Source organism: Aptenodytes forsteri, unplaced genomic scaffold (assembly GCF_000699145.1).
Source record: "Aptenodytes forsteri isolate BGI_AS27 unplaced genomic scaffold, ASM69914v1 Scaffold212, whole genome shotgun sequence".
Lineage (NCBI taxonomy): Eukaryota > Metazoa > Chordata > Aves > Sphenisciformes > Spheniscidae > Aptenodytes > Aptenodytes forsteri.
Window position 1 is genome coordinate 1,176,012 of NW_008795487.1, and position 19,472 is coordinate 1,195,483.

Below are 19,472 nucleotides of genomic sequence, written 5' to 3' on the forward strand. Positions count from 1 at the left end.
TCATCTGCCCCTTCATCCTGGTTGGGTGGTCTATAACAGACTCCCAGCAGGATATCTGCCTCGTTGGCCTTCCCCCTCATCCTTACCCATAAACACTCAACCGTATCATCATCACAATCGTTGAGCTCTAGACAATCGAAACACTCCCTAACATACAGGGCCACCCCACCGCCTCTCCTTCCTCGCCTGTCCCTTCTGAAGAGTCTATAGCCATCCATTGCAGCACTCCAGTCATGAGAGTCACCCCACCATGTTTCTGTGATGGCGACTAAGTCGTATCTCTCCCGCTGCACAATGGCTTCCAGCTCCTCCTGTTTGCCGCCCATGCAAATATAATAATGTCTTAGATTATCTTCTTCAAATAATAATAATAATTCTTCAAATAATAAATAAATAATGGGAAACTTAAGCAATGAGTTGGCACTCATGGTGTGCATGCATTTCTGGAAAATTTTCTTTTCAAGTGTAAGTGCTGAAAGCCAAATCTGGGCTACACTGTGCTTGTACACGCGCGTGCGCACCCACCACCCCACCACCCCCCACCCCCAATAATGCCAAAGGAAATTATGAATTCAAAAACAGATCTTTGGGACACAGAAAGCTTTTTTTTCTCTGTTCAATATCTACTATATAAGACCCTTGCCTGTCACTGGGCGTCTCATTGCTACTATGGCAATACATATAGAAATGACACCTCTGAAGACCTGTATGCATTTCTTGTGTGGTTAAACATGCAGCTTATGCAGAAATTATGTATGTAATGAGTGCCTGTTACCACTCCAAGAATGCTCAATTTATTTGGGATGAGGTGCAAACATGTTTCTCCACTGTACACATGCTCCCATCCAAACATGGTATCTTGGTTATGTAGGTATCACCATGAAGATACCTAAATGCCAGAGCAGCATACAGGAATCTAAGACAAGCCCTTAAGTGACAGCATGACCTCGATCTTTTTGTTCTTCCTTTTGGCTTGAAAGCATTTGTCCTAGAGTGCTATGGAGAAAAGATTGCTCCTGGAAGTGAAAACTGTTGATGCATGCTGATTGACACATTTTGGAGGAGTCAGAATAAGCCTGCAATAAGTCCTCAGCATTTCTTCATTGTTTATAAAGATGCTGAAGAAGATAAAGGCATTTTTAATGATACTTTCATGACTGTCGTTCCTTCTACATTTCTCCTCAAGAGAACTGCAAAATTCTGTTTTCACCCTCACCTTTTCTCTTTTAATAATAGGTCCTTTTGGAGTCATAACCACCTGTGAGGGCATTCAGCTATTTCTTCTACCATTTTGCTCAGTTTTTGGATCTTCCAAAGTTCAAATCTCCTCCATACCTGGACTGGCTGGAGACCAAGTATCTAGGAAAGTCATGTTAGGATGGGATACAGGCTCTGTAGACAGACAGACCAGCTGCTGAAGTGTTAGTAATAGGCAGTGTACTTTAAGAAATCTTGATCTGTCTGTTTTCATTTGAGCAATGCTAGGAAAAAGATAGCTTGAACTTCCACTGGGCATGTCTCTGAGGGGTTGGGATGATGGCCTGGGATGTGAAAAAGCCTAGTTCACATGACTATTCTGTCTGATTTCAAAGAAAATTTCTACTCTGAGTTAGGCAGGGTTGGGTTTCATACCACAGTCTCTGCTTCTGCCTCATTCTGAGCTGAGATATTCTTTCCAGATTGTGCAAAATCTGGAACCTGAAACCACCTCTTGAACCTGAAACTTGCACGTCCCCAGTTGACAACAGCACTACCATGATAGCATGCATCACTTCCAAAAACCCTCTCTGGTGAACATTTTGCAAAAACTTCCGTACATACTGACTTTGATGAAAATTTGTTTTTTCAATGGTTTTCTTTGTCAACAGTCTGACCAATGTAGTCAACGACAGGAGTGGTGTCCTGCTTGAGCTAATTGTTTTCAAAGTATTACATTTCTACCCTGATATCAGAGAGAAGAATTGTAAATGAAGGCATCTGTGATGCAAGGACACCGTCCTGGATGACTGATAGGCAGTGGCCAAACCGGTAGGAAATTTTCAGCTTACTAAGAAAGCAGAGAAACCTAGTTCAAGAAAGAAAAAATGGAGCTTTGGGAAGCAAAGATCAGAAAACAGGTTGGAGGGAAGTGAAGAGTGAATGGGAGGATTAAAAAGGGTCTTCTCTTGACTTCCAAATAAAAATAGAATTAAAAAAAAAAGAAAAAAGCACTGAAGAATTGAAACATAGTTTGTTCACTATTAAGTAAATTTGATTTATTAAGATAATAAGATGCATCAGTGTACACTCTGTGGTCTCGCTGATCAACAAAGAAATACTCGTGACATACTGTATGAGTCCTCATTCTAATGACTAGGACTTTTTTTTCTGTAATCAAACCCTCATAGCAACATGGATAAACTCTGCCACTCCTCATTATTCTGCAATTCTAGTGATGGACAATTAGTGTGTAACCTTCACTCACATGCTGAAATTGCTCTGTGCATGCATTGTAGTTTCATATTGCAGTCTTTGTAAAGTCATTCTGTCTTTCTAAGATAATTGGGATTGTAGTACTTGTTAACCTCAGAGTATAGTGGGAGGATAAAAGAAAATGTGTGATAAGATAGTATAGTGTGGTTTGAGTAAATAAATTATTTACAGTATATCATTTTGGATTTTTAAAAGATTTTCTTAAAATAACCAATTGCATTCTGCTCAAACATTTCACCTTTAAGGGAATTGTTCTTGGTGCAGTGTAGGCAAAATTCTGGCAATTCAGTCAACCATGCCCTTAGTCTTCAATAGACAAAGGAAATAGGCTATAGTTTAGCATTGTTCATTAAAATCCACAGCAGTTATTCCTTTAAAAATCATTATTGTTCTAAATAGTGTCCTACTTTCAAACTGAAAAGTTAAACTAATTCAAGTCCTGTGGGTCACAGGCAGCAGTCATCTTGGTTTCATGGGAAGCATTGCTACACTATTCCTATTACTCCAGATTTGCTGCCTCAAGATGCATCTCTTGTTCTCATTTATAGAAAACCGGTCGGGCACTATTTTGCCTCAAGGTAATTTTCATTATTTCAGTGAAATGATGGTCTGATGGTTCAGTTAAAAGTTAGTTTGTCTTCCTGGGAAATTATTTAAACTGTTAAAAAGTAGAATTCCTCTCTGAGTTTCAAAGTGAAGGTTTTTGGTATTAGCTATTCCAGAGCTCCCTAGCTAGGCAGTCACCATGTGATTACTTTTAAACCAAGTACACTGGTTTAATGATATGCAGTTTGGAAGGAGGCTTTTCCCATCTTGCCTGCACTGCGGGGCTTTGTCGCACAATCAGCCCCAGCTCCCCTTCTAGCAGTGGCAGTAATGGCAGGTGGAGCCCTGAAAGCTGTCGAAAGGAGGCACTGTGCAGAGTGCTTGAAAGCTTTTTCTCTCCTTTGAGTTGCTCATGCCTGCAGGACATACAGAATGAATTGTAGGTCAGGTTTTTTAGAAGAGAGTTTCTTTGTACAAATTATTTTGTGTGTATAGACAAAGTCAGAAATGTATGTACCATGGTTACTTTCCTTTAAGCTGCAGACAAGTGCTTTTAGATACATAGAGAATAATTGCTTCTGGAAGGAAGTATATATACTTTGGAGTAGCACATCGAGGAAAGTAGCCATAGCACATACATGCTGGCTCTTCTGTATGCAAGGAGACAATTCAGGAGTCTCAACAGAAGTTGACTTGGCTGAGGATAGAAGAACTGTAGTAATTTTGTTGAAAATTTACTGTAGTTATTAAAAAAATGCATCCAGTACATGCTGTAGAGAAACATACTTGCCTTTGACAGCAGTCATAACTTTGGCGCTTCCAGTTGAGGTTCTGCATTTCAGCAGTGGCAATTCACTAAGCGTTGTCATCAGCATTCATCGTCTCTAAGCTGTGCTGTCTCTAAGCATGGTTAGAGTATTGTAGGAAAACCAGCAAATTCTCCTTTTACTTCCACTTTGCATCACTAATTCCTCTGAACAAAATTGTTCTCCGGATCTTTTGGTATATTATCTGTCAGCATGTTCCCATAAGTTAGAGTATGGCACAGAAGGTACAGTATATAAGCCCGTATGCACAGCTGCTGCCTGTATGACTAGGACTTTCTTCTTCATTGTGAGAATTTTTGTATGGATTTCAGAAGAGAAAACAGGTTAGTGGATAAATGAATGCAGCCAATCATTATCCTAGGATTTCATTTTCATTGGATGCTTGTTAGATATCTATGGGTCTTTGTTCGATACTTGGAAATTTGCAGCTCCTTGTAAAATTCGACTGAGTCACGGTTCTTTTATTTAGTTTGCTGGAAGGATGTTCTGCAGAGAAGGGGTATCTTGACAGGTTTTTAACTGGCGTAAAGAGAAGTTGAATAGTTCTGTTGTAATAAAGAGCAGGGGAAGGAAGGAAGGAAGGAAGGAAGCAAGCAAGCAAGCAAGCAAGCCAGCCAGCCAGCCAGCCAGCCAGCAGAGGAGCAAGTGGGGAAGGAGTTGTGCATGTCCTCAAGGATGAAGGCATCAAGTTTAACCACAAAACAAAGGAGGAAAATAACTAAAATACTCTTTAAAAGTTAAGAAGGTTAATATATTTAGGTACAATAACCTTAGCACCTTCACAGAAGTAGCCCAATTTAGCTTGCAATCAGGTGAAATGAATGCTGCCTGAAAGATACTGAATCAGTTTGCAACTAAATGGGATGATGGACTCTCTACGTCATTTAATCTCTGCCTCAGTTCCTGTCTGCAAAACAGTTGACATGCTCCATGATTTTCTCCCACTCTCAGTTTATCAGGTTTATTTCAATAAAAGACCTAGGAAGCAGGGACTCTGCCTTACTAGCCAGTATGTTTCTATCCAGTATCTAGCCCTACTCTCATTTGCTGTGCTGGGTATCACGGTGATACTATTCAGAGGAGCAGTGACCTCTGTGTGTACTTGAATTGTGTGTATCATATATCATTGTACACAACAAGAAGTCTGCAGATTGCTTTGCTTTATACCATTCTCAAGCAGCTTATCCATAGACGTGCAGGTCTAGATACAATAACTGAGTAAGGGAAATGTAAAGGCTTGGCACGTTTCCTATAGAGTCTTTGATTTCCTTTTTTTGCTCATCCTTCTGCCTTGACAGACGATGTTTGAAACATTATCATAACTTTTTTTCCATGGTTGTTGGGTTGGTTCCTGTCAGTAGAAGCACTGGTTTACAAGGCCTCTAAATCCTTACTCCCATTTCTGTGAAATTACCTCAGTTGCTGTGGTGTAAATCTTTCTTCAGTGAGGCAAACCAGATTAAGGGAGCTGATGTAGTCTAAAAATAAGCCAGCAGAACCAATGGTTACTAATCCACATCAGTTCCCTGGTGCCATTCCCTGCACAGAGAAAAGTGCTGGAGATTAGTGGAATTAAAATAACCTTTAGGCTGTGAACAGCCCACAAGGCTCACTATGTCATGATGTACTGCAATACTTCCTACTTGTAACAGCAGCGAGCTCTTTCATTAAAGCTCTGCCCCATTATGCCAAATACACAAGGCTTCTGAAATGACTGTCCAACTTCTTGGGGTCACATGCTTTTTACTGCCACAGTACTCATGAAAATGTACGTGTTCATCTAACAGAGGCATGATGAAAGCACCCACAGGCTTATCAACCTCTTCAAAATATATCTATCTCAAAATGATGTACTTAACACATAGAAACTTTTCCTTTTGACTCATTGTTCTAAGTTTATCTCCCCAAATCCCACCCTTGGATTTTTATTTACCTTTGACTTTGTAGCTTATGGTAGTTCACTCATTTTACAGTGGCCTTCAGAGATTCTTTGGGTAGAAGTTATTTTTACTGAATTAATTTCTTTTCTATGTAAAATTTAGCTATAATCAAAATATCCACTGTATTAAATGCTTTTGTTCATATGCTCTCTGTTACTAGAAGACTAAGATTTAGTTTTTCTCAACTCCTAATGAACCCATTGTGCCTCTGCTTGCGTGAGTTGTATGTACATTCCTTTGGGTATTAATGCCTCTGTGCTACCAATTTCTTCAGTCTTCTGACGGTTTGCTGTAACAGGACAGACTTACCTACCTATTGCAAATGATGCATTCTGCAAATATTGTATTCTAGAAAGTCAAGGTTTGTAATAAGAAGCAATATAATTTATTAGGTCAAGTCTGACATAGTCAGACCAAACCCCATAAAAGTTCTCAGGCATATAAACTCTTCTTCACATCTGAAATGGAAGCAACATATTTCAAGCAAAGTACAGAAATTGGTCTCAGTTCAGTTTCATTATTGTTAATCACTGTGACTGTCTGAGAGAAAAGGATAGTTAACATCTATGAAGCTGAGGGATCTGTTAGTAAGGAGAGAGGTGATAAGGTCAGTAGCCTCTACTGGGTAGAGAGAGAGGGACAGATTATTATGCCCTGTGGAGTCACAAGGGTTAGCAGAAGAGATACTGTGAAGAAAATTATACCATGTGAGATAAACTAGCCTTCTTACTGAGCTCTTGATTTTATGAAATCAGAGCAGAATAATAAACTTTATATCCAGGCTCACCTTCTGAAGTTTTACAGATACTGCAAGTGACCACAACTGTTTTGAAATGGAGGAATGCTGACAAAAAGAGACTCCTGATTTTTAATGATGAGTCCTTTAAAAGTATGCAGTCTGACCTCTCTTGCCAGCATTGAGGCTCTAGTGTCTGCAAATGACTTCTTATGTAAAGGCATACTCATGTGCATGCTACACGTGCCGTAAAGACCCCTACTGCCTGATTCATATCAAAAGAAGATAACAGAAGTCACTCAAGCCTGAAAATAGGGCAGGGAAGATACAGCTTGCAGAAGGAGGGATTTGTGTGGCTTGGTTACAGAATCTGGTGAATGATAGTAGCTTCATGTTTGTGGTCATGGAGCCATCCAGAAATATCAAGTCTGGAAAGCCAAGATGCCTTTCAAAAATTTACTCATCCAGCATGATTACTGAGAGCCTCTGCCTTTCCAAATAGGTGAACATTTCCACAGAGACCTAAAACTAAAGGAAATTAGAATTGAAAGATTTATTTGAATTCTGTTTCACATGAGCATTGCTGCACAGGTGCTCTCGAAACACTAAGAAATATTTTATATGCAGTGTTTTTATGAAGCTTAAAAAATTAGCAGCTCGGTGAGCAACCGTCTGTATGTCATCACAATGTCAATTTATTTTCTGTGCTATTATTGCAGGTGATTATGTAGTCATGACTATATACTTCGACTTAAGTAGAAGAATGGGATACTTTACTATTCAAACATACATTCCCTGTATATTAACAGTTGTTCTTTCCTGGGTATCCTTTTGGATTAAAAAAGATGCCACACCAGCAAGAACAGCATTAGGTAAGTTGTTAATAATTCCCTTTTCTGCTCGCTTTGTGTCGTTTCTACACTATCATTTGAAAATGTCAGCTTCCTTTCAAAGAGACCACTAGCTATATGCTTTGGATTATTGCTACTACATCTTGCAGATCCAGATCTACTTATCACTGAAGCCTCTGGTTTTCTGCCTTTAACAGTGTGATTAAAAGTAAACTACCCTGACCCTTTGGAATGACACTGCCACCCATTTTCCATAATATTCTAGAATTAATGTCTGTCTCCTTGTTCTCAGTATGATATTTTAGTGACATTTTTGAAGAATAAATTAATTACACTGCTGGCTTCCTTCCCTGCTGAAACTCTCCCTTACAGAGCATTATGTCTTATATATACAGAAAACTGTGGGATATAATAATATTAACTCATGCAAAGTGTTTTAGCTTGCGTGATGAAGTTAAACTCCACACTAATTGTATAGATATTTTTCATAGATTGTGGAGATTTATGCTGGTATAGGTTTTCCAGCAGCTCATTTATGTCAGGAGCAGCGTGTGCATTTTGGCATTGTGCTTTAGGATACACTTAGAAATGCTAACCATTTATTCTTATGTCTATAGGAAAACCTGCAGTTTTTGCTTGCATCAAGGGCATAGGGCTATATACTAGGCAATTATAGGTATATACCAGAACTGAAGAAACCCCAACATTTTAGTCCAGACTGTGGTTGCCGGGGCTGCCAATACTAACTGATTCAGAAATCTACCAGTCTAGTAAAAAAGGGGAGGCTGTGTCAAGGTTTACATATCTGTTTTCAAGCATGGAGATTACCGTTCCCAGCTATTTATTGTTTCCTCCTGCTGGAGTTTGTTACCATCGCCAGTTAACCAGCTGGACTCTCTAAATCATTTCAGTTTGAAAGAATAAATTATTAAAAACTGACCTGCCTGACTTTTTGGACTGAAATCAGACAGGAAGCATTTGTAGGAGCAACTGAGTCCCCAGGAGAGGGTGATACTGCTGCAAGGAAAGTAGCAGATACTGCTGCGCTACTTGATCTCCGGAGGAATACACCTTGTTTGACAATGCAGCCTTTATACAGTTGTTCAAAATGACTTGTCCTGTTTCAGTCTGTCTCTCTCCTGCACTAATACATCTGAGCAACCACAAATTTTGAAGGTGCTGTGGTTTCTAACATAAAGGCCCTGAAGGGGAAAATAAAAAAGAAGTGCTAAGGAGACTTTGAAGTCCATTCAGTCTGAATGAGATTTTAGCTGCTAAGTTTTTTGAACTTGTCCAGAAGTCTGATCCCATTTTCTAAATCCTTCACTCATACAAAAAACTTAGGGTCATCTATTCAGGGTGCACAAGGCCCGGATTACAAACATTTTTCCTCCCAAAACTTCTAATGCTTCAATAGCTTTGTAACTTTCAGCTGAATGACAGAAGAAATACATTACCAAAAATATCCTCTAAGTGTAACTCCCTCACTAGCCACAGCTTTATTTAAGCAATGAAGCTATATGCCAGCCATTCCTGCTATCAATCCTTAGGCATCTTCCTAGGGGGAGGTTGTATCAATCAGCTTTAATTCTTAGTGAGTGGTGAGGGGCATCCTTTCAAACCAAGAGCAGCTCAGTGACATGGAGCTATGCAACAGGATCAGTAGAAATAAAAGTCCCAGAGAACATGTAGTAAGACAACTGCAAGCAGCCAACACGGTTTCACACTTTACAGATAATTCTGTACTAAAACCCATTTTGCGTGAGGTCAGCACGAAACCATAACCTGCTGGATTTGCTCCAGGAGTTTGTAAAATTAACAAATGTAGCACTTCTGACCATTATAAGTCATGTGGTGTCATGTTAGCCTGGAGAAAAGGAGGCTGAGGGGAGACCTCATCGCTCTCTACAACTCCCTGAAAGGAGGTTGTAGCGAGGTGGGTGTCGGTCTCTTCTCCCAAGTAACAAGCGATAGGACGAGAGGAAATGGCCTCAAGTTGCGCCAGGGGAGGTTTAGATTGGATGTAAGGAAAAATGTCTTTACTGAAAGAGTGGTGAAACATTGGAAGAGGCTGCCCAGGGAAGTGGTTGAGTCCCCATCCCTGGAGGTATTTAGAAGACGTGTAGATGCGGTGCTTAGGGACATGGTTTAGTGGGCATGGTGGGGTTGGGTCAACGGTTGGACTCGATGATCTTAGAGGTCTTTTCCAACCTCAATGATTCTATGATTCTATGATTCTATGTGGGTCCAGTTTTCTGAGGTTATTTTCCGAGGAAGGAATATTCAGTCCTCACACCGTTCATGTGAGTGCCAAAGTGCCTTTACACTGCGGCTCCAGCAACATGACGGACCCTAAGACTTACAGTTATTCTGTGACCCCCTCCACCTCCAGGACAGCATGAAGATGACACAAAGGTGAGGACAGAGCAGCTGTATGACTGCTTGTTCCTGACTGTGTAGACTTTCCTCTGGTGGCCAGAAAGTTGAGTGTACTTCTCTGCTGAACTCCTTTCTTCTTAAATTGGATGACTCAGTGGAGATAAGGAAAGATTGACCATCCTTCACAATGCTTAAGAGAAAAGGGAGAAAAGGTGTGTAGCCATTTGCATTACTAATTTTCCAGAAGCAGTGTTCATACCCTGTCCCTGAGGGCGGTTCCCCCCACCACACAGCTCTGTTTTCCAATTAATTAGACACGGAAGTAGGTTAGATCATTAGTCATAACAGTCTGACTCTCCCCACCTCACCCCCTCAGCCAGCGGGAACTTCAGAGAAAAAATGTATTCATATACTGAGGTCATGAATTTGAAGTAAGAACACAAAAATGAGATGTTCCAAGGCTATATTCAATGGCTATCATGACTAACTCCTAAAGCTCTGAGGAAGAATTAAATTACTGGGCTAAAATATAACTTTTTTATAAATAAAGTCAAATGACAAGAAAATAATATATATATGGGTCACCTCTTTTTGTGCAGAGTCCACTTGCTCCCAAATCGGCAATGGCCTGTTGACTCTTGGGATGCAGTAAGCAGATGTTCCCAGTTTACTGTAGGTCTGCTTGTATAACGCAACTTATAAATCTGTCTGAGCAACAGCACACATCCACATTTGGATAGTGGTACATGGTGAAATTGTGAGTAATACAGCCAAAGGCAAACCGCTGAAATTGACCTACTAATTAGTTGCAACAACGTGTAGACTCAGTGCACCAAACCTGCTCTGGGTATAGCTGCACTAATGTAAAGGGCTAGCACCAGGGAAATATTTCACTCTCTGAAATTAATGAGTAATTTCCTAAGCTATTGGCAACTACTCAGTTACATGAAGGACAGGCTTTACCCCTTTCTGAATAACACTAAGTAATAAGCTGGAAAAAACAAATGCAATCGGTGTATCTTGCTGTGAGGAAAAAAATGGCACTGTAAGCATCCTTTCAGCAACACTGTCCAGAAGCATCAAAGTGCTCTTTAAAAACTTGGCATCATAGTCCTTTTTTCACATGCACTTTGAGAGGCTGAGGCCCAGAGTGGCAACGTGACTTACTCCAGGCCACCTGAAGAGTCAGTGGGAAGCTGGAAATAGAATTTGAGTGCTGGATGAGAACTGTGTTTTGTGATCCCAGGTTATTCTGCCGTCCATTCAGAGAGAAAAAAAATGGCTCTCTGCTGTTTCTGCTTGTCTCTAGTAATCAAAATGATCTTCTCCCAATGTTCACAGTCAAGAGCAGCCAGCAAGTGTCTGAAGAAAAGTTATGATCTGGGAAAGAATAGGTTGTTTTCCTTGAAGATAAAGGGAATTAAGTTAAACTGAAGCTTTCATTCCAGTTTCCCCCTGCTTTTTCAAAATGGGTATAATAGGTAATAGGACTAGGCAGTTACTACAGAGCAACTTCAAACTGCAGTTTAAAAAAATACAGCGGGTATCAAGGCCAGCAATGTGTTGATGTAAAAGAAGATACAGATGATGTTTAATAAAAAATGAACGTTGCTCTCCTTGTTACTCCATCTTAAGCTCATTCACTAGAAAAACAAGCAAATGATCAAAACAGGTGCCAGACCAAAAGGTGGAGAAATTAAGTTTATAAACAAGTGATAGCATGGTTAAAAGCAGTACACCTTTCCCCCAGTGTCCCATCAACACACCCTTAGGAAAATAAGAAAAAATGAGCCTCGCTGACAAAAGAGTTTCTAACAGCGAAGCTCCTGCTACCTCACTTTGCATACTGTTGTCCAGTAAGGAGCTTTCAAACAGTCATAAGTTTAAATAACTGTTTAGACCAATGATCTAAAGGTTAAAGTGTTCTCATGCATTATGTATTCCTACATCATTTGATCTCCCAGAGAGTCCTTTTTGATTTATCAAACAGCATCTTTGGTATGGAATTTGCTCAGAGAACATAAATGTCACAAAACGGTATTTATACAAAAACTTGTAAGCTCCCACTTACACCTATCTACCTGAAAATTTTGAAGCCAGGTTACTTCAAAGCTGTCCTTGGCTGATATTAAAATTCTGTTGAAACAGACAGTTCGAGAGCACTGTGAATTTCAATAACAGATGCAAAGCTCACTTTACCATATGAGCCTCCCCAAAGTGAGAGACTTAACAATTTCATCTGGCAAGGTTTATTGCGTTTGAAACCACTCAACAAACTGAATTTTCTTAGCATGAGAGATAAAATGAGCTAAGGGTATGGAATCTAGATATTCTCTTCGGAAATAATGGGTGCTGCGTTTTATTCATATATGCATATCTGTATATTCCGACTTGTAAATGTGTAGAAATACGAAACTGTATCAACTGTTGCACCGTCTTTCTCTTTGCTCTCTGTATGTAACCCCATAAGACTCATTTTAATATTCTAAAACTTGTGCCTATGTGTCAAATGTAAAATTGATACACTGGGTAGAATTTTTATTATTTCAAAAACTCCTTGCTTGTTTATGGTGTGAGCTGGGATCCAAGTTCAAGCCTCAGCTTAAATGAAGAACGCTGCTTTTCTATTGGATTTCATATCATAAAAATATTTTGCATAAATAATAGAAGTACAAATATGTTTGTTTTACCTTTGGATGTTTCCCTCTATGTGCTCAGCAATCTTGTCTCATGCCCTTGCCATAATTTGAAATGTGACGTATAATCCAGAAACTATGATGGCTTGTGATAATGCTAAACTTTCCCCAATGTTTTATATTCTGGTAGCAAAATGTGATTTGTTGTCAAAGAGACTGAGGATAGACACTGTTAATATCTTAAAACCAAAATAAATCTTACACCATTGCTGTGTCTATAAATTTAGTAGAACCTACTTTGTTTCAATCAGCTAAAATTAGTCCGGAGCTACCCAAAACTCCCAGATTCTGTATCAGTGAGGTATTTACAACATGGCTTACTGGGCTGGTTTTGCTTAGTTCTCGCCTAGGTTTTCACAGTCTCAAGCACGATTCAGGCAGGCATTTCACATTCAGGCTTAAGGCACGGATATATGACTCAGGTTGAGTTGGGGACTTCTATACTTAAGTACAGAGGCTAATCGTAATTTTCCTTTCACTTCTCTGCCTTCCTGTCCATAGTCACTTTGGCAGCTGGTCGTCATTACAGATAACCACACAATACTTCTTGTCACACATAATACAAAGTTATACATTTCAGTAAAAACAGAGGAAAAATAGTACATTGTCAATAGAGCATTCAGTAGAAAAATTGCAGACCTTTGCAAAAAATGTTTTTGAGCATTGCAAGCTTTTTGCCTCTTTTATTTCTTTTTTGCCTTTTAATAAAAGAAGTGTCCTAAAATAATCTGACATCCTATCACAGGATGGGAGGGAAATGAAAACTTGCCCTTGAGTCCAGGTAAAAAGGACACTGTATATTGTGCTGGAAGAAGACTACAGGTTTTGAGGAATTTATTAATGGTAGTAAAATACCTGAGAGCAGGTGCATGTACATGTGGCTCTGAAAAGGACAGATTTGTGTTAGAAATCTAAATGCGGGTTAGAAAATGTTAGAGAACTTCATTTCATACTGTAGAGTATGTCATAGTCTGGATGCAGTTCTTCTGACGTTAGTGACTCCCAAGGCCTGAGTCACGGTCATGCGGAAAGACTAATTAATCTATAATTAGTAAGGGCCAAATCAAGGCTAGTGAGTCAACACCTTTTGCAGTTGCACATCTTTGCAGTTGACTACTGTGATGAATGGCTAAGCATGGGGTTTGTCTCTGGAGCTTTTTCAAAGCATCAGCTAGCTACAGAAGGGTCTGCTGTTGAAGGGTCTGGAGAGGTTACTGGATCATGCCAGCCACACGTGTTTATATTGGGATGTGGCACAGTTGACAGGAACAGACACAGGAAACAGAAATATTTTCCCAATAGCTTTTAGATGTCCAAGGTACATACAAAATCCGCATTTCCCGCTTCCTATCAGCATTGCTTTCATCTTGATTATTGGGTTGCAGTTTTTCAGCAACTTTTTTTTTCTTTTTTTTTTTTGTTTCTGTGTAGTGGCTATTTAAGGAATACAGTTAGTTATTATTCAGTGCAGAAGAAGGTCGAGGCCCAGGCAATAATCTGCCTTCTGGCTTTTCCAGGAATTTTCTGACAGTTTGAATGGGGAAGGTTATTCTTGCGAATCGCTGCAGTTTCTATCAAACGCTGCAAATCAGAGGTGGGCATTCCTTCATAAACAGAAAGTAGTCAAAAGTAATCCACAGATACTTCTTTCTCTCCAGAGTGCCGTTTGTGGGAAGTAATTTTACTACAAGGCATAATTTCAGTCATCCCCTGCCATTTCAAACACTGTGTACCATCGCAAAATATCACTTTAACTATAAAAAGAAAGATTACCTTATGGTTATGTTGTTTTTAGAGCAGGTTCTCTCTTGAGGCTTATTTGAGTGAGAGCTTTATTTTTCTTCCCAAGCCATTGAGGAGTTTTATTTTTCTTTCAGAAGGCTTGCAGTTCATAACAAATGATTAAAAGCATCAGTCCAAAGTGGGAATGAAAAGACTTCTATTCCTCAGGAATGAAGAGAAATTATATGAATTACCAGCAGCCAAATAACTGACACCCCATAAATTTCATTTTAGGACTGGCTTTATTGTTTCAGGGTATTTCACACTAAGTATTTTATTTATATTATTCATTATTACTAAATCAATCTAAGATGTGATGCTTTGTACGAATTCAAAAGGCTATTTCCATTAAGGTTACATCTGAAGTTTGTATGAGAGGCTGTTTTCCCTTACTTAGAAGGAAAATAGCAGTGGAGGACTCCCAAGGAAACAGTGGTGTGAAAACATATTTTCAAAATTCACGGTCAGAACTTTGCAGCAAAATTTCTTTTCTTCCCACCCCCCTTTTTTTCTTTTTTCTGCACAAGATTTTTCACGAGAGCAGTACTGCTGTGAAAAAGACCATGTTTCTTTCATTGTTTTCTAGGTTTCTTATTTTTTATTTTTCTGGGTTTAGTATCTTTTCTGCTTTATACTTTTGTTCAAAAATTTCTTTATTCTCTCCTTCTCCCTCACTCCCATCTCCAGCCTAACTGGGACCAGAAAAAGGAAGAGATGAGGAAAAGCATATTGAGAGGCATGGGAATGTCACTTTTGCAATGTTGAATATAAACAGCGGAGGAAATCTTTGTTTACAAAATACCACTGGCTCTACTGATTTTCTTTTTCTTTTTTTTTTTTTGTGCTACCAAATGAAATTAATGAATTATTTGGGTACACTTTGGATTTCTGTTTTGTATGTTTGTTTCCAAAGATTCTTCTGCAACATGGAGAAATGATGTTGCATACAATTAAATCAAGTTTCTCTCTGCAGGCATCACCACAGTATTGACCATGACAACTTTGAGTACCATTGCGAGAAAGTCATTACCCCGCGTCTCCTATGTCACCGCTATGGATCTGTTTGTGACTGTATGCTTTTTATTTGTCTTTGCTGCTCTGATGGAGTATGCAACCCTCAACTACTACTCAAGTTGCAGGAAACCAAACTGTACTAAGAAGAAAAAGTCGGTAAGATGGGAGCTTTTAATTTCTTTTCTATCATGTGTCTGGCTCAGAGAGCAGAGAATCATTCAATGACAGCCTGTAATCCCATGATACTCCGCTCCTCCAAGTTCTTCCCAGTCTGTGGTGTGATCTGCCCTGAAAGCTGATGGAAAGTAGTTACCCGCAGTAACAGTAGAAGCAGTTATGTGCCTGTTGAGTGAGGTCTGTTCCTAACAGAAGCAGCCTGCTGGCCATGAAGCAGCAACCCTGCCTACGTGTCTTTCATCCTCCAATTACTGTGCCGGTAGTCATAAAGGACTCCCACTGAAACAGATTGCATAGCTTGTTATACAAATATATGCACATCAATGTATATTCAAATGCATCTGCTATTTCTTGGCTTAACAGGTCTAGAAACATTTATGAACTTTACAAACGGGATTTCAATGTCTCCACTGGGAACCAGCACTTGTTTTTAGCCCTATGCACAAAGGGGCTTTTTCCTAAGTACAAAAAGAGAGGAGGTCATTTACAAAGGTTTTATACATGACTGCATTTTTGGCCAAAAAGGCACTTCCAGAAGTAACACCCAGACACACACAAAAGCTGTTTATTTAGAATCAATTAAAACAGGCATGCAGGAAGAATTGCCTGGTGTACTTCAGAATTGACTACAAGAATGAGAGGGGGCAGTATAATGGAGAAAAAAATCTCAGTGTAAACATAGGGAAGGGGAAGTGGGTTGTCCACTCAAGATCAGTGGAAAATCTTACGTGTTTGAGATCGGTAGTTGGAGATGTTGGATGCCATTTTGTGCAATGGAGGAAATAAGAACATTTGAAATCAGAAATACAAAGCCAAATAGGAAAAATGTGAAGGAGGAAATTGAAGAGAGAGAAGGCTAAATTCAGGGAAGAATAGGATGACTGAATAAGAGGTAACAAGGTATTGAATGAAGAGCTGTAGAAAATGATCGAAAGAAGAAATAATGAAGGAAAAGCTGAAACGAGTATGGAATTAGAGAAAGCCTAGAAAGCCATAGACTTAGTCAATGAAAACTCCATTACACCTCTAATAGCATCTTGTAAAAATGCATTGCACACAAAAGGCAAAAGAGTATTACCAAAAGAAATGTATGAGACAATCAAAATGAACTTGCTAATGATCAAACTAAAATTGCCATCCTATAGAACAACTGAATGAAAAAGTCATGAGTATCTTTGTGAGTAGGATGTATTTCCAGACGTGTATGAATATGAGGGAAAGCATGCAACATTGATGAGATTTAAGTTAACACAAGAACAAATGCTCACTTAGCTATTGTTTGCTAAATAAATAAATGTAATGGGTTGAATAAAGATTCAATGTGGATGGAAACTAGGTGTGCATTCTGCTGAGGTTTCATGCAGTTTTAAAGTGTACAGAATATTATGCTGAATATATAGAATACTCAGCATGAAGTGTTTTACGGACAAATGCGTTTAAAGGTTTGGTTTAAGAAATGCTGTTAAACATTAGATGCATATGAAGCAATAAGTATGTTTTCTTCTGAATAATGCTTTTGTTATCTCTATTTAAGCTACCTGATGTCAGTTTTGGTCATGTCATGGTAAGTAAACTATTTTATTCAGTGAGAGCAATGGAGGCATGAATGTATGGTTGACATTTACTTGCAATAATTCCCGAGAAAGCTGTAACACTATGTTATGCTTTACCTTGACTTCACTATAAATATTGTTTTGCTTTTTTGTTAAAAGGGCAGTTTGTTTTTGGCTGTGGCAGAGGAACATAGCTGCCTTTTTCTTTAAGGACTTATCAAATGATTTGGGAGGGAGAAGGGTCAAGTGTAGAATATTGTGAGTTATTTTTACCTCCGAAATTTTGTGTGTCTGCTTTATATAATATTGCAGTTTCTTATTACATTGTATAAAAAAGTAATAAGCACAAATTATGTCATAAACTTATACTGAGTTTTAACTGAGTTTCATAGAAAATAATTCATTTATGCATATCTGTAAAATCTTTAGCAAGCTTTCAGTTGGATTTTCAAATAATTTAGGCACACAAGTTTAACACAGTTAGTTGTACTATATCTACAAATGCAATAAATTATGTTCCCCAAACCTCTAGCTAACTATTTATATATGTACAGCGGAAATAAAGTTGAAACTGAGCACAAAATTGTATCTCTAAGTTCTATGAAATCTGAAACCGGAATACATACTATAATACATATAAATATAAAGCATGCAGAGGGCCAGTTAATCAGCTGGTTGGATGGCCTGCTTCCCAGCTATCAGAGCCAAATAAGAACAGGGACAGAACTAAACCATTGCTTTTGCATTTCTTGGTTTGGATATGCTGAAGCAGTCATAATTTACAACTGCTAGCTCCATGTTACTAGCTTACCTTTTACAAATAATGTTATACACTTTTTTTTTTTAATGAACTTTCTGACTTATTCAAAGAGCTCATATAGCATTGAAAGTCTGCTCGTTGACAATGAATGGTTTACAGCAAGCATTGCATTTATACACTTGCTACTGCTGTCACTGCTTGGACAGACTTTTCTGAAAGATGAAGCTAATAAGGCACATTGAATGGGTAGCAGCACTTTCCTTTTCCCAATTTAAAAAAAAAAAAGGAAAAAGATACACAATTAAAATTACAATAGGGTTTAACACTCTTAGTCTTTGTCAAGATCTAGTCAGTCTGATCTGCTTGGAAAGCAGCCTTTTTCAATTTTTTACTCCTTTTCTTTTCTTTTCTTTTCTTTTCTTTTCCTTTCCTTTCCTTTCCCTTCCCTTTCTTTCCCTTTCTTTTCTTTTCTTTTCCTTTCTTTTCTTTTCCTTTCCTTTCCTTGCCTTTCCTTTCCTTTTTCTTCCTTTCCTCTTCTCTTCTCTTTTCTTCTCTTCTCTTCTCTTCTCTTCTATTCTCTTCTCTTCTCTTTTCTTCTCTTCTCTTCTATTCTCTTCTCTTCTCTTTTCTTCTCTTCTCTTCTCTTTTCTTCTCTTCTCTTCTATTCTCTTCTCTTCTCTTTTCTTCTCTTCTCTTCTATTCTCTTCTCTTCTCTTCTATTCTCTTCTCTTCTCTTCTCTTCTCTTTTCTTCTCTTCTCTTCTCTTTTCTTCTCTTCTCTTCTATTCTCTTCTCTTCTCTTTTCTTCTCTTCTCTTCTATTCTCTTCTCTTCTCTTTTCTTCTCTTCTCTTCTCTTTTCTTCTCTTCTCTTCTCTTTTCTTCTCTTCTCTTCTCTTTTCTTCTCTTCTCTTCTCTTTTCTTCTCTTCTCTTCTCTTTTCTTCTCTTCTCTTCTATTCTCTTCTCTTCTCTCTCCTGTTCTTTCAGTATAAGACAGATATTAGATATTGAGCAGGGCCTTGTTCTATACATAAACAACTTCCATGTTCAAATTCTGGCATAAACTGAATAAAATAAGCAGTGTCTCTGACTCTCAAGATATCATCTTGTCTCTTCCAGCCTTGTAGTGATGCCACCTAAAAGGTGAAATTTATTAATCTTAGTAAATCCATGTTCAGGTAGCCCACCCCTTGTTTTTCTCCTAGAGAACACACTTATAACTTGTCTGAAATAATTTTATTAAGCATGTTTAACACTGCATCTGAACTGCCTTGTCCAAGGCACCTGAGAAGTGCCTTGCCTTGCCAGAGCTCTCAGGTGGTACTGGGCTGGTGCCCATGGTGCATACACCCCTCTCCTCCCAACTCAGCAGGACACACAGGACATAGTGGGTACCATCCACCTTCACCTGGTATCTAGTCACTTCAGGACCTCTCCTAGCTGACAGAGATTAAAGCAACCAGATTAATCTCTCTGTGTTATCAGGGCATTTATTTTATCTTCTGTCCTGAGCAGACAGTTGGTACAACAAAACAACAACAAAAAAAACCCAGGCTATTGATACATGAGAAAGTTTCCTTTGCAAAACCAGAGCACTTGTTTCTTTTCACTTACCAAAATCGTCTGGAGAGATCTAAATTAGCCTTTGTATTGGTTTTGCGTGGCAAGGTTTTGGTAGCAGGGGGGCTACAGGGGTGGCTTCTGTGAGAAGCTGCTAGAAGCTTCCCCTATGTCCGATAGA

The 19,472-nt window shown here is 38.9% G+C and overlaps 1 protein-coding gene across 1 annotated transcript in view; it reads left to right on the forward strand.

Annotated features, from left to right (window-relative positions):
* GABRG3 (gamma-aminobutyric acid type A receptor gamma3 subunit) overlaps nt 1-19,472 on the forward strand; it is a 337,705-nt gene that overhangs the window by 315,231 nt on the left and 3,002 nt on the right. The window contains exons 7-8 of the mRNA XM_009281337.1: nt 7,241-7,393; nt 15,203-15,399. Of these exons, the coding sequence (XP_009279612.1) occupies nt 7,241-7,393; nt 15,203-15,399 (350 nt within the window). The remainder of the gene's footprint in view (nt 1-7,240; nt 7,394-15,202; nt 15,400-19,472) is intronic.